Below are 15,061 nucleotides of genomic sequence, written 5' to 3'. Positions count from 1 at the left end.
GTTATTCCCATTCGCAAGTATTACATTATGAAATTATGGAATAATGTAATCCAAATACTATTTGGATCCGATAATCAAATATGGATCACATATCACTAGTTGATCTTAAGAAGATTAAATTTTTTTAAAATAATTGGTCAATGTTTACTCGCACAGGCAAAAAAAAGTGTTAACTGTATGGGTGTTGGAAGGCAAAGTATAAGGTGATATAGACTTAGCTTTTACAAGCAAGATACACGTAATAAAGAAGGTTACAACATGCAGTTTTCTAAAGCTTTTCACCCCTTCAATGTTGCGGTATTGACCTTAAACGGCAAGGTTCACCTTATCCTTAATTGCTACTTGAGTCATCTATCACTTTTTTTATCTTTAATTTTATTATACTACTCGATATTACTCCCTCTGTCCCAACTTACTTGTAACATTTTGACTGAACACGTTTGTCGTTGCTCATGTTTCACCGTTAATATCTTTTATTATATATTTATATAAGTTATAAAAAGTTTATATTAAGAAACTATACATTAAAATAGATCCAACAATGTCTTACATGATTACATTGACCTTCATATAATAGTTTATAAAGATGGTCAAAGGGAGATTTGTGAATAGTGCATAAAGTCAAACCATTGCTAATAATTTGAGACGGGGAGAGTAAGTACGTACGTAGTTACTAAAAATTTGGATAAATAGATTTATTGTTTGTCAACCAGGTCAAATATTTGCAACGGATGTTCGTACGTTATGGTAATTCCTCTTTTCAAAGTTTAATCTTGGTCAAAATTAAAGCAGATTTTATTGACTATTATAAGCCATCCTGTCGTTATTATTGCATATTGATTAATGGTGGCTAGCCATATCCATATGTAAATACCATACCGTACCTAATTGTATAGTCGTTGTTGGATAAGTCTTATGACCTTATTGATTTCAAATTTGCTTTTAATTAATAAAAAATTAATAGAATTAATGAGAACATGAATAATCTGAGAATGAAGTAAATATCGATATGTCAAATTACAAGATAGAATAATAATTTAACTTTTTAATTAATTTTATAGCGAGGTCAAACACACATATTGACATGTCTTGAAAGCATACATTTATGTAGTTTTCTTGACTTGATAGAGGATTTAGGTTTTTTGTTTGGGATTATATATGTGGTGGTAAACATGCACTATAACTCATACATTATTGCTTCTTGCTAGTGCTTTTGCATCACATTGTACCAAATAATTAAAATAATTGCCCAACCTAATTACATCAATTAGGAACAAAATCATCGTCTATTGGTCGTACGATAAAATGATTTGCATGGCCAACCTAATTAACTTCACCAACTTGTTCATAAACTTATGATAAACTAATTTGCATGGACATCCTTTAACTTCATCAACTTGTTAAATTAAAAACTTATTATAATTATCTGATTTGCATGGCCATCCTTTAAAGAGTTTAAACTAACTCATAATTATAAAATTAAATACAATGTATATAAATTAATCATACATGTTACGTACCAAATTGTATAAAATGATAAAAGACATCCAATAGTTTGAGTATAATCCAAAAATCAATTCATATATATAATCTACCTGAATTATCTTTAATTTGTTACTCTATATAAACTAGGCAACAAAATGTCGGCTAAAAGGTTATACCTGCTAATTAAAATTTAGTAGATTATTATCTAATTTGTCAAAAACCATATGCTTAGGTATAATTAATTTTCACATAAATCAACTAAATTGCATGGCAAAGCAAATTTAACCCACATGCATGCATGCAAATGGAAGACAAAAAAGTAAATCCACATGCTTAGCAATATCTTGATAAGGGCAAAAATTAAAGGCATTTTTATTACATGGACAAATATATACACCATCTTAGCTTAAAATATAAAGATATATTCATTTCCTCCTTAAAAATAATGAATATATATATTTTTTTTTATATAGGTATTTAATTTGCGGCTTACATTATACCAAAGTACCTCATCTGTTTATGTCATTGGTTGTCATTTTGACCTACTTCCAACTTATTAATACTACTACTTTTTTCTGTTGCCCTACTTTCTCATCGTCAGTTAGATTGAATCTATGCAACTACCACTTTTGGCCGTAGGAAAACAAAATCATTAAGAAACATATAGTAAATGACCTGGCCTTTCGATACATAATTTTGACCTTTGTAGTAAACAAAAGAAATGTTTTCGTATTCTAATAATTACTTATATTCCCTCGAGTGACTCAACAAGCTTACAAAAAATACAAAGATTGGCTATATACATAAATTTTTAGATGGATCATGGTCGTGCTACTAACTTAGCTGGATCCATTCATGCTTTATGGAACATTTATAAATATGTATTTGCAGGGTATATTTGGTTGATCCTAAATATATTCGTACTCTCCAACTTGAATGATTCGTACTCGTGTGTATATAACAAATTAAAGCTATACTGTATACACGCTAGATTATATTCAAAAGAATTAGGTTAATGTTTTAAACTCCAACTTGAATGATTTGTACTCGTGTATATAACAAATTAAAGCTATACTGTATACACGCTAGATTATATTCAAAAGAATTAGGTTAATGTTTTAAACTCCAACTTGAATGCTAGTGACGCAAGTCTTTTAATAAAGAGGGCTGAAGGCTTAAGAGAATGCAAGATAAGGGATGCAAAAAATGGCAAAAGGAAGAGAATGATGCTATGCTTACTACAAAGCATAAAAAGCTTTATTTACAAACAGGATCTTATCTACTCTCACTTTACACGCCATTTTAGACAACATCCTAGCTGGCTGCCTAGCTCCTTACAAAAAACATTGGTTGTTAAATTTCAATGGGGTCAAAGATAGTTTTATTTTGTGAAAAAAGTACAATTTTTTAGTCACCTTATTGATATGTAGTTTGAAATGTTTGATAAGGTGAAAGTTTAATGTATATATTTGTTAAAGTTTGACATCATTATTTGCCAAAATCATCATTATGAGATTGATTACTTAATGTTGGAAGGTTTAAGCCTTATTAACTTTGATCAATAATACGTAATAAAAGTGTATATTAAGCAATTGTTTATTTCATATGTAAATCTACACGTATATATATAGTACACATTGTAAAGTTAAAATATTATGACATTGTTTTATATGTTAACTAAATAAAGCACTTGTGCATTTGGGAAATAATCCAAAAATTTGATAAAAATGATTTAGAAATTAAATAGAATCTCTATAAATTTATTGGAAATAGATCGATTATCATAAAATCTCTACTTCTTTTAGTTGGACAAATAATTCGAGAAACGCCTTAATTCTTAAGAAATTGTGATCTTCAAAATGTACCATATCTTCATGCAGCCAAACGACAGAGCATGGATCAAAAATTAGAGCATACTAGTATAAATTTTGTTCATTATTGTTAATTGTTTGGCTAACTTGCATTGGTTTAGATGTTTATTGTATCAAATGTTTGTTATCGCATTATATTATGCTTGATCTTATGATTGGAGAACTCTTTAATTTAATTTATTACATTTTGCATTAGGGATCAAAAACTAATTGAAGTTCTAGTCACTAGAACAAAAATTATTATCCATATTAGGAAGATGAGCATTCAAGTTGTTATTATTAGTATTAAATTCCAATTGTTCCATTAAAAAGTAATAATGTGTTATCTTTATCAATAAGAATAAGAAAAAATGGGCAAAATCGAGCAATTTCTGGGAATGTAGCATGGTGCCCACAATATCACTTAAAAAGTACTTTTGTAATTTGCACATTGTTAAATTAACTAATTATTAGTCCCCAATTCTATAAATAAAAATGGCAATTTTATTTGACTTTTAGTAGTTGATTCCATTTTTCATAAAAGGTGTCGCTCCAAGATTATGATTATGGATAAATATCGACATAATCTAACTTTAATTCGTAATTTATGTTGCAATGCGTACTTTAAGCATGGATTTGTTTGTCGTTTAACACTAACTAGCACTTTGTTTTCTGTTTACACCATATTTACAGATTAAACTACTAGATAGAAAATGCTTTAAGCCAAACTATATCCTTTAGCAATAGTATTAATCCGAATACGAACAATCAATTAAAGTTATCCATTTCACAAAGTATTGAGTGAAACAGTTTTATCGTGAGTGTACTACCCAAACAATACATACAGAGTAAAACCGTTAAATCGATATATATACCTTATATGAAATGTCCTAAAATTTATACGGGGTACCTAAATATCAAAAGCCGATATGTTAAAAAAAAAAAAAAAAAACCCTACTTGTATATGAAATAATTTATATATATACGTATCATTGTAAGTCCGATCCAGATTCATACAACATTTTCTCCGTGTCAATATTAAATTGATTAAAGTTCTACCCTTTCACAACATGCCCATACATAATAAGTGGATGATGACAAGTATTTTGACAAAGAATTGCACTGTCTACACCCGATATAATGTCAAAAAACGTACGCTTAGACATAGCCAATCAATGCTTCGATAATCCACGCAATAATTTACAACCCATGCAGTGTATTGTCCATTTTCGTGTAAGACTTTTATATACATAAGAATATACAATTTGTTTTTTCTTAATGAAAAATTGAAAATCAGTTGTTATAGTGTTAGCAATATATATATATATATATATGAAGAAAAAAAAAAAGGAAATAAGTGAGATTTTAATTTCAATTTCTGTTTTACATATATGCCATGCATATGTACATCAATACACGTTTTGGTTATACAACCCTAAAATACACTTGGCATACTTAGGTACATCCAAGTTTATGATGATGTTTAAGGTAAATTAACCAATAATAATTATTATCGACTATTAGTCATTGATGACACAAGTCTTTTGGATGATTTAGAAATTGATAAAGTTAAGGGACAAGGATCATGCATGTATGTATAGTTAAGCCATAGACATGAAAGGGTAGTTTGTGATAATATATAGTTAATCCAGCTAACATGCCACTAATTTAATTCACTTTAGCTTTGTAGCTTCAAATACATATATTAAGCATAACATATGAGCGCAACGTAAAATATATATGCAAGCGGCTTTTTTTTTTTTTTTATCCATGCATGCAAGTGTGCTGCTAAAAGTGGAAGCTTATTTGAAATATTATGTCTAAAGCTTATAATTGACTAGTCGAGAAGACAAGTCTTGTCTTAAAATTTTCTTTTTATCTATAAGATTTGGACCTCTTGTTAAGCTACTTCTTCCAAATAATCTCAGATTGTCCAATATGAGTACGTAGAGCCAGAGTAATATTCGCTACTCTCCAAATTAAATAATCGCTAAATTTTATTTAGGTCGAATTATTGGTTCATATAGCTGACCCCTCTTCATTTCATGAATTATTAATGTTATGATATTGTTGTTGTACTGTATAAATATTTAAACCCAAAAGTATAGTAGTATTGACTAATGAGCAGTGTGCGATGTACCAAATTAAGCACGCACTAGACAGCAATTTTATATGTATGCATCAAATTTGTTCTTACTATGGCCCTGTTCACTTCACCTTATAAAAATAATATTCAGTAAAATTAATTTCAGTTCAGTAAAATTAATTTCACTTCATTAAAAATAAGTTCAGTTTAGCAAAAATAATTTATGTTCAGTAAAAATAATTTTAGTTCAGTAAAATTCAGTAAATGTAAAGAAGAAATATAATAGAGATTCAGTAAAAATAATTTCAGTTCAGCAAAATTAATTCCAATTCGATAAAAATAAGGTGAAGTGAACGGAGCCTATCTCTGTTTCAAAAAACTTTACCCTTTGACCAATAATTGTAATTTTTATACAAGGTTAATATATTCACGTGCAATCTTGTTATCTTTGTCACAATATGTATTTTTGGAATACCAAGTTTTTATAAATTATAATACATAATTAAATATATGAATGGTTAAAATTATACATTGATACACTACAATATATAAACACGTAAAATTCTCATAAAGGGGATAGTATAAAAATCAAACAGTGTGCTCAATAGCGAGGGTCCGGTGTCCGGAATTATATGGTTGGAAAATCCTATAGTCGTGCGGCATTGGCTGCCTTACTATTAGCTTAAGACTTGTGGAGCAACTTGTCTAAACTTGTATCACAAACAACAAAAGGTAATATAATTAGGGATTTAGGGGTCCAACTTAGGGTGACTCGTCATTCAAATTCAATCATATGGTTTTTTAATAATGCTTGTCAATTTAGACCTTAAGTTACTGTTAAGGAAACATTCTATTTTTTATATAAATTTTTTCATATAATATACTATGAAAGACATAAGACTTGTAACCCTACCTTTGATTTTGATGTATTATCTATGTATACTCAACTGAAATTATAATTTTTCTCGATTATTTAGTTGTTATTTAGTTGCCTTTAATTTTTTATTTTTTTTTTGATGGCCAGATTTCCTTTGATATTAGAGTGGAAGATCTCAAAATTTAATGCCTACATAGATCAAACAATACATGGCCTAATTACATGCTCCTTTCAACATAATTTAGTCTATGTGAATTTATCGACCCAAGTCAATATATTAATACCCGCTACATATGTAATCAATTGAGGTCAATATCAAATGTGCATGCATTTTTCGAATTTAATATACAGTTGTTGGGCTACAAGTAAAAATTGAGGGACAACAAAACATAAGAATTGAAATTAAAACGATGCATTTTTCATATAATCTTCAAAATACACTGTCCTACCATTTCATGAAATACTTTTTTGTTCCTTTTAATTCACTAACTTCGTTCAAATTTTAACAGCAAGTTAGTAACATGCATTATTAATTTAAAATAGCTAATTTCAAACGGAAGGAGTGAGATAAAAACAAAGGTCGTACTTAGTAGTCATTCATCCAACAAAAGTAGGAAATAGGAAACAAAAAGAAAGGATAAAAAAAATGGATGATCGAAGATTATGTAGAAGATATAAATAGATTATGATCGATACCATGTGGCAATGTTGTTGACTCCTTTAATTAATTTGCATTGGATTGCCCATAACTTAATAAAGCTAAAGGGCCGACTTATATTATTTTGTCACATGCCGTGTAGTAATGTTTTGTGTATGGAGCTTAGCTTATGGCGGTCCTACCTTCTTAACCGCAAGCGACTTCTTTGGTCATTTCTCGCATTGTTTGGATTTCAAGATTACACCAGAACATACATAGGATGCACTATTTTGCCCACCTCAATAATGTCTACAAACCCCTTTTTTTAAAACGCTCTTTGTGATTACTATCTGCATATAAATTAAGATAAGAACGGAAAAAAAAAAAGACGTTAAAGTAGGTAACATGTAGATAGAAATAATTTAATTAAATTCATGAAAATGAATTTATTTTGTGATGGATAATGGACTTAATTTAAGTATTTCTATCTACATTGAAGATAAATGTGAAAAACTACGTTAGGGAACATAGGTTATACTTCCTCCGTCTATAATTATGTGCAACAAAGGGGTACGTATTATTTGTGAGATATAAAATATTCCTTTGTTGCACATAAAAATATATAGTTTGATAACTATATATTTCCTATCCTAATTTATACTATGTAGATTTTTTTTGAGGGAAATTTATACTATGTAGATAATTTATCTTATTTCTTGATGATAATTAAACTAGTATTAATTATGTCAATTTAGCTCAGCTTGATAATAATACAAATGATCAATTGATCATCATCGTATAATCTACTGTATTTTACTTTGTTCTATTTCATGTATATAATTTCGAATCTATCATAAAATTCAAAAAACTTTGTTTTATACACAATGTTGTTCTATCACTTGTATGTAGTAATGTAGGCGACAAAGGTCAAATATAAGTGATTGTTGGTTACCTGCAATAATAAGATATTATGCAGTATTCACATGATATAATAATACTCCAAGAAATTCTCCAGTGACAATAATTAACCAGTACGTACGTAGTGTATGTCGGTAACACTACACCATGTAGGCATGTTATTATGTTATGTACCATTATAAATTTCATTAGGGTTATACATAAGACCAGATTGGAAGAGATTTTAACCACGCATAAATCTCATAACACTACACTATAAATCTCATATTTTCTTAATAGTGGATATCGTATTAATGTGTACTTTTGTAAAACAGTTATAGAGCGATATTACTCCATACTTTACATCACACTAGAGTATAGCATAATTAGGTCTTATTCTCTTTATTGATATTAATGGACTAACTCAGTCAAAAGTTTAAACTAACGAGTAGAATTTCAAGATTGGTTTATATATGATAATACGATGTATTATGTCCATCGACATGAGAGTCAATTGGATTGAAAGTATGGATAGATGTAACATAAGTTTCATCCTCGTCACAGTAGAGCTCCATAATTGGCTTTATATGTTCTATAACTCTTCACTTCATAAGAAAAATGTAGAACTCGGTTACAACCACTAAAATTAATTATTTGATTCAATAAATATAGGTTTTAATCACACAAATTAGTAGCTTCATATAAACATAAGTTAAATAGATAATTTCCTAAGGAATCAACCAAGTCCATCCATACAATACAACATTGAATTGGTAAAAATAGATTTAAAGTGAAATTTAGCTTTAATCATCCATTAAAATAAGTTTCAATCTTTTAAAATTATAAACCCTTGAGAAAAAAAAATCTTCCAAATATACATCCCAACATCAAAAAAAATATCAAGCCAATTTTAGAAATAGAAAATAGAGTACAAAATACAAGGCACGTGGGACCTCTAATGATCACGTGAGTAAGAAGTGTCAAAAATGAAGGGAGGCATGTGATGTGTTGCACAAGACAAGGCAATTCAAAGAAATAGTTGTCCTTTGTCAGTCGTTTTAAGACCACGAAAACAGTGTCCCTTTCCTTAACCTCGACACTAATCTCAACCCACTTCCATTTTTATGATTTAATTCTAGCTTAATTTTATAATTAAAGCGACCTTCTTTTCTCTTTGTACGTTAATAATCAGTTGTCATACATTATAATTTTATTAATTATATCATTATTATAAGTTATTATTATGTTTATACCAACAATAAACAATAGTATCGGGAATATTTTGTATGCTGGTGGTTAGTTGTAGGAAATGTACGTACACCGTTAATTATGTTGCAATAATGCAATTTCCATTAATTTCTTGCTTTCAATTCAACTTTTCAAGTTGTGTTGCTTTGATTACAAGTATATTCTTCTTGTTCCTTCCTTGATTAATTGACTTGCCTTATAAATACCGGTGCCAATAATGTACGTTGTTTGAATTGATGTAAATGAATACGAAGTAACAGAAAAAATAAAATATATTACGAGTACATAATCTATATATTAAGTATGTATTTTATATGAAATCGATCTAACAACTAGCGCAACTATACTCCCGTGTGGCTTGCTATAATATATACATAGTATTTTATATTGTCGCCAACATTTTGCCATGTTTTGTGATAATTGGGAAACAATAGGTTAATATATGTAATGATGATGTGATTGTTGGATTATTGAAATTCAAGGCAAACAATGAAACACATATACTATTCCTTAACTTGATTATTTAATGCTTGATGAGCAAGTAGTATAAGCATCACTTAATCAACCATCAATCATATTTTCATGTCTAAAAGGCGAGTTCATCAATGTTCAATCATATGATTACATCTTGTAACTCAATCATTTAAAAATTTATCTCTGATTACACGTGGAGACCAAATAGTCGCATCATACAATCACAATATAGAAAGAATATAACTATTCCAAATACTTACTATATAATTCAATCACCTATAAAATCCTCAACTACTTTTGAGCATAAAATCACAAAAGTAGCATATATTCTTATCATTATCTTGGATGAATTAAATGAAAGAATATTAGTCAAATGATTAGTCATTAGTAGTGTGCATGCAACAACTAACCAACTAACGTAGGAAGAACACTAAATTTATGAATAATTTTACATCTTTCTAAATCGTATCAAAACCCTTTTTTACAAGATCATACTAACTTTCAAGATTCAACGAAAGATAAATAGTTTAAATTAGGGGGTTTGAATCTTAGCTACCTCCAAATTATATATTGAACATTTTTTGCTATATTAGTATGTAGTATGTTTTGGTGAGGACACGTGGACATGAAATTAGCAATTCACGATTTCCCACACCAAATCAGCCCACTAAAGAATTTCGTTGCTAGTCGTTATAATTAAAACGACCGACAATTAGTCACTAGCATTAGACTATATATTATACGATTAGAAACATTAATTATTATATTAATATAATTGCTTCACTTGATAAATTAGCTTATCCACTTAATAATCTGCCGCCAATCACATAATTACTTGTAGGTTTGTAACTTCCCACTCAGGTGTATGATGTTTCTAAGCAAGCGCGTTATATGTTCTCACTCTTCTTAGTTGTTCATATTTTGGGATCTTCATATTCATCATTATTATTTTAATATGTGAATCCACTTGAGTTTAGAGTTTTAAATTTTGTTTGTTATCGTTTTAGAAAGATTATATCAGTATAATAAATTTGGTGAAAATCGAGAATATTTAAAAAGATAGACATTTCGTTCTAGTTTAAAATATCAATTAAAAAATAGTAATACTGTTACAATTGACCAAAGTATTATGCAGGTAACTATACTTAAGGATTTTCCGTCCTTACAAAAAACGAGAAAGGAAAAAAAAAAAAGAGGCAAACAAAAATGACAATGCAAATTGATTGGTTTCATGCTCATACATGTTACATATTAAGCTTACCAACGTGACAATGTAGAGATGAGTTTAATAAATAATTAATCATATAAAACATCTTAGGTATTAATCCTCCATTAATGACTTGTCATGTTTCAGTGTGACCAAATAATGCAATTATTATGCAACTAACATGATCTATTAGTTACATTTGTACTTCCAAATAATTCAAATTAAATTTAGATTTGTTGCCGTTAACAAATTTACCTGACAATTCCGATCCAACCTGCTTGCATTGGATTGGAAAATGGAAGGAAAGGAATGGGAATATTCTAAGAAAACTACTCTTCAATTCCATTTGGAATTTTGCAATCTAATTTTTGTTGGTTTTATTTAAAGTTTCTACTATCATTGGAGTTGCATCTATGCTCACATTTACATGAAATTGTTGAGAAGATTATAGGAATGAGGCCCCTCAAAGAACAAGCTAAGAGCACTTTTTTTTTTTTTTTTTTTTGAAAACCACAAGCTAAGAGCACTTAATTTCAGCTATTTTGATAGATATTTGATCATTAAGGGTAGTATGGGCAATGTAACACCAAGAATAAATGTTGCAATAGACAAATCACAAACATCAGTCAAAGCGAATTAGATAAATATTACCAAAAAAAAAAAAAAAAACATTTCACTTATTTAAATACGGATGAAATATAAAGAGTAAATTTGCAAGTAAAGCGACTCGGCCACTGGGGTGCATCCAAATCAGTAGTGGGCCAGGTGAAAAAAACCGAGTATCAGTGAATCAACCTCTGCCTTGTTTACTCTTCCCTTTTCTTTCCTTTTTCCTTTACATTGGTGCGATCCTCTGTCTCTGACTATACCTTTGACATTTCTCATCCAATTTATTAATTACTCCAAATCACTAATTAATTAATAAATATTCCTTTAAACTTAATTAAAATAAATTAAGTCACAAACAAAATAATGAGACATTTGAAACAGGGCGGTGATGCCCCCACATGAGTCGGTCCAACACTATTACACCAATCTTCTCCTTACTCTATATATACCCCAAATATTAACTACTCAATCCTTTACAATTAAGATTCCTCTCTTCACTTCTCCATACATTTTTTTCTTCCTTTATTCTCGCCTTCATTTCTTATTATTATCGTTACTTCTACATTATACACTTCTATATAAAACTCTCATTTCATTTTATTCTATTCTTGTTCTTGAATTGAATTTTGATACTACTACTACGTACGATATTAATTCATTAGTTTTGTGTAATATACATGATGGATTCAATCAAGTTGTACACAATAGTGGTTTTATTCGTGTTGAGTGGTGAGTATGTGTCGGGTACCACGTTTACTTTTGTAAACAAATGTGACTATACTGTTTGGCCAGGGATACTAGCAGGAGCTAGTAGCCCTAAGTTAGATAGTACGGGGTTCGAGCTCCAAAACGGTGGGACTCGAACCTTTCAGGCTCCATCGGGTTGGTCGGGTCGGTTTTGGGGCCGGACTAACTGTAACTTCGATGGCGCAGGTCAAGGCACCTGCGCCACAGGAGATTGCGGGTCCGGAACCATGGAGTGTAACGGTAGCGGGGCTACCCCGCCCGCCACCCTAGCGGAATTCACCCTAAACGGGAGCGGCGGGCAAGACTTTTACGACGTGAGCCTAGTCGACGGCTACAACCTCCCTATGATCGTGGAATCGAACGGAGGATCAGGCGGGTGTCAAACAACGGGGTGTTTGGTTGACCTAAACAAGCGGTGCCCGAGCGAGCTTATGGCGGAAGGTGGCGGCGCGTGTAAGAGCGCGTGTGAGGCGTTCGGAACACCGGAATATTGTTGTAGCGGGGAATTTGGAACGCCTGACAAGTGTAAACCATCAATGTATTCAGAGGCATTTAAAAGCGCGTGTCCAAGAGCATACAGTTACGCATACGATGATGCAACTAGCACGTTTACTTGCAGTGGTGGGGATTATACCATCACCTTCTGTCCCTCTTCTCCAAGGTACCGCCTCCATCTCTCTTTTATTATTACTAACAACCTCGTTTAGTAAACAGTAATAAATCACCCGTGAAACAGTAATTCAGCTTTGGCTTAATTCGATCATTTAAATAAATGTTCTCCTAAAAAGAAAGATTAAAGGTGGAAAATGTTTAATCAATCTTAACACAAAGGTTCTTTCTAATTATCGGGCTAGCAAAACAAAAATTTACTGTTTTTTACTTTTTATCTAAAATATCTTACTAGGCTAAATTAGCTAAACCTACCTTTTGTTTGGATTTTTTTATTTATTTTTACGTATTTATTGTCTTTATTTTGAGGTGCACAAAAAAATATTACAAGGACTATTGAGCTAATAAAATTGCAATTTTTTTTTTCTTTTTGTTATGATGCAGTCAAAAATCGTCAATGGGTACTCCAACAAGTAACATGGGAGCAACACCCGGGACCGAGGCTGGACCTGTGGCCGGGGCCGTTACTGGTTCTGGCACGGACACGGGTATGGGTACAAATACGGGTACAGGGTCATTGATGGCGGATGGGTCATGGTTCGCGGGCTTGGCCTCTGGAGACTCTACAAATACAAGACATCCTAACTTTGGGTTACAATTAGCATTGCTATTCATTGTCATCACATCTTTGGCCACTTCACTATTTAACTTGTAGTTTCTCTCAATTAAGAAAGAGAGAAAGGTTGAGGAGATCATCTAATAGTTAGTTCATTCAAAGGCATTCGACATGGAAATATTATTTTTTTAATATCTGAGAGAATGACAATACGCTAACTTAGTTAGTAAAGTCTTTGAAAAATATATGGGATTCGATTTTATTTGGCCCTTTTTGATTCATTGAGAAATGAAAAGATGATGGCATACTCGACACAAGATAGATTTTCCGTGACACACTACTACAAAAATGGGCAAATTAAAGAGAACGATTGAAGCTACGGCGATTTTAGCTAATAGATGGATATGGCATTCCATTTAAATTTTATTCTTACGATGGTTGTAAAATATTTAGGCTATCATTGTATATTGTAATTTTATTTTTTTTAATCATTTGAGAAATTTTTAGTAGATCCCATTTTACAGCCTATTGATTCGTCCAAGATGAGATGCTTTAGGAGGAAGAAAAGTGAGGATGTTAAAGAAAAGATAGATCCATTTTGAGATATGTACGATTGCTCCCCTTTGTTTGTTTTAACTTATGAAAAGTATAGTTCAACAATAATATAAAGGAAATTGTTTTTTTTTTTTTTCTCAGTGTCAATTTGATTTTTCTAGCTATCTTTAGTGTAAATGGAAAATCAAACTTTGCAGTTGTATGGGGAAATATCCATATAACGGTAACGGTTATATTAATAGGCCGATATGGATTACAGGCCGATATACTATTTGAATCCGACCCATCAATAATTCTTGTTAATATCGGCATTTGTGTATAAAGAATACATATCGGCATGTAAGCAGCTGATACGTGTCACTCTCACGTTTGACACGTGGCAAAAACTACTTTGCCTATTAAGCTGCCACCCGTCACTTAATTAACCTATAAATAATCTAGTTTTACCTCATAAATAAGGTAACATTTATTACACTCTCTCTCTACTTTTCTCTCTAAATCTCTCTCTTCTTTCTATAAACACCTGCTAACTTAATCTTCGGAGTGGTTATCCCCGGATTCATCCCGGGGCCAGCTAATCTCTTCCCTGTGTGTAGGTTCTTGTTTGGCCGATAGGAGCATAACGGGTTATATACTCGAGCTTCGGATCTTGGAGTTGGGTTATCGGATTCCTGCAGAAACAACAATATTCATAATCTTTAATCGTGTCACCCTTTTACCATTCATTATAAAGTTCGCAATTTGGACGTATAGCTAATTTCAATTTGTAGTTACGAATAGATCTACATATACTCCGTACTATTTTTGTTCGAAACTATGTACTCCGTAGTATTTATCATGAAGATAATTTGTAACCGTTAATCCGAATAGAGTACTTGAACCCTCCCCAAAAGCGATCAAAGCTACTAACTTGGCTGCGAGCCGGCGAGGATCAAAGTCTTAAGGTGTAGCACTTGACCAGCTACAGATACAAATGAAAAATGAGGTTGGGAATCCTAGGGGTCCTTACAATATGTTTATACGTAGTTCTTTATAGTAATCACCCAAATAATGGGATTCAAGACATACTGAATCATATTAGCAATTATAGGAAATACAGATGTTTATAAAGGCTAGTGTTTTGCTAGAAATATAAAAGAAAGCAAAGGAGAATAACAATTATGA

The 15,061-nt window shown here is 31.0% G+C and overlaps 1 protein-coding gene across 1 annotated transcript; it reads left to right on the top strand.

Annotated features, from left to right (window-relative positions):
- Positions 1-11,273: 11,273 nt before the first annotated feature.
- On the top strand, positions 11,274-14,029 carry LOC110724675 (thaumatin-like protein 1b). The gene is made up of 2 exons (XM_021904119.1): positions 11,274-12,778; positions 13,171-14,029. The coding sequence occupies exons 1-2, from the start codon at positions 12,048-12,050 to the stop codon at positions 13,439-13,441; spliced, it is 1,002 nt and encodes a 333-aa protein (XP_021759811.1). The 5' UTR covers positions 11,274-12,047; the 3' UTR covers positions 13,442-14,029.
- Positions 14,030-15,061: the final 1,032 nt, after the last annotated feature.

The sequence above is a fragment of the Chenopodium quinoa genome, unplaced genomic scaffold, assembly GCF_001683475.1.
Source record: "Chenopodium quinoa cultivar QQ74 unplaced genomic scaffold, ASM168347v1, whole genome shotgun sequence".
NCBI lineage: Eukaryota > Viridiplantae > Streptophyta > Magnoliopsida > Caryophyllales > Amaranthaceae > Chenopodium > Chenopodium quinoa.
Note: the sequence above shows the minus strand (reverse complement) of the source record. Positions and strands in the feature narration are given on the sequence as shown.

What these genes read in the sequence shown, in the direction of transcription:
- LOC110724675 (XM_021904119.1), top strand. Translation starts at nt 12,048, where the DNA reads ATGATGGATTCAATCAAGTTGTACACAATAGTGGTTTTATTCGTGTTG. An exon ending in TTCTGTCCCTCTTCTCCAAG is followed by an intron (nt 12,779 to 13,170) that starts GTACCGCCTCCA and finishes GTTATGATGCAG; the next exon opens with TCAAAAATCGTCAATGGGTA.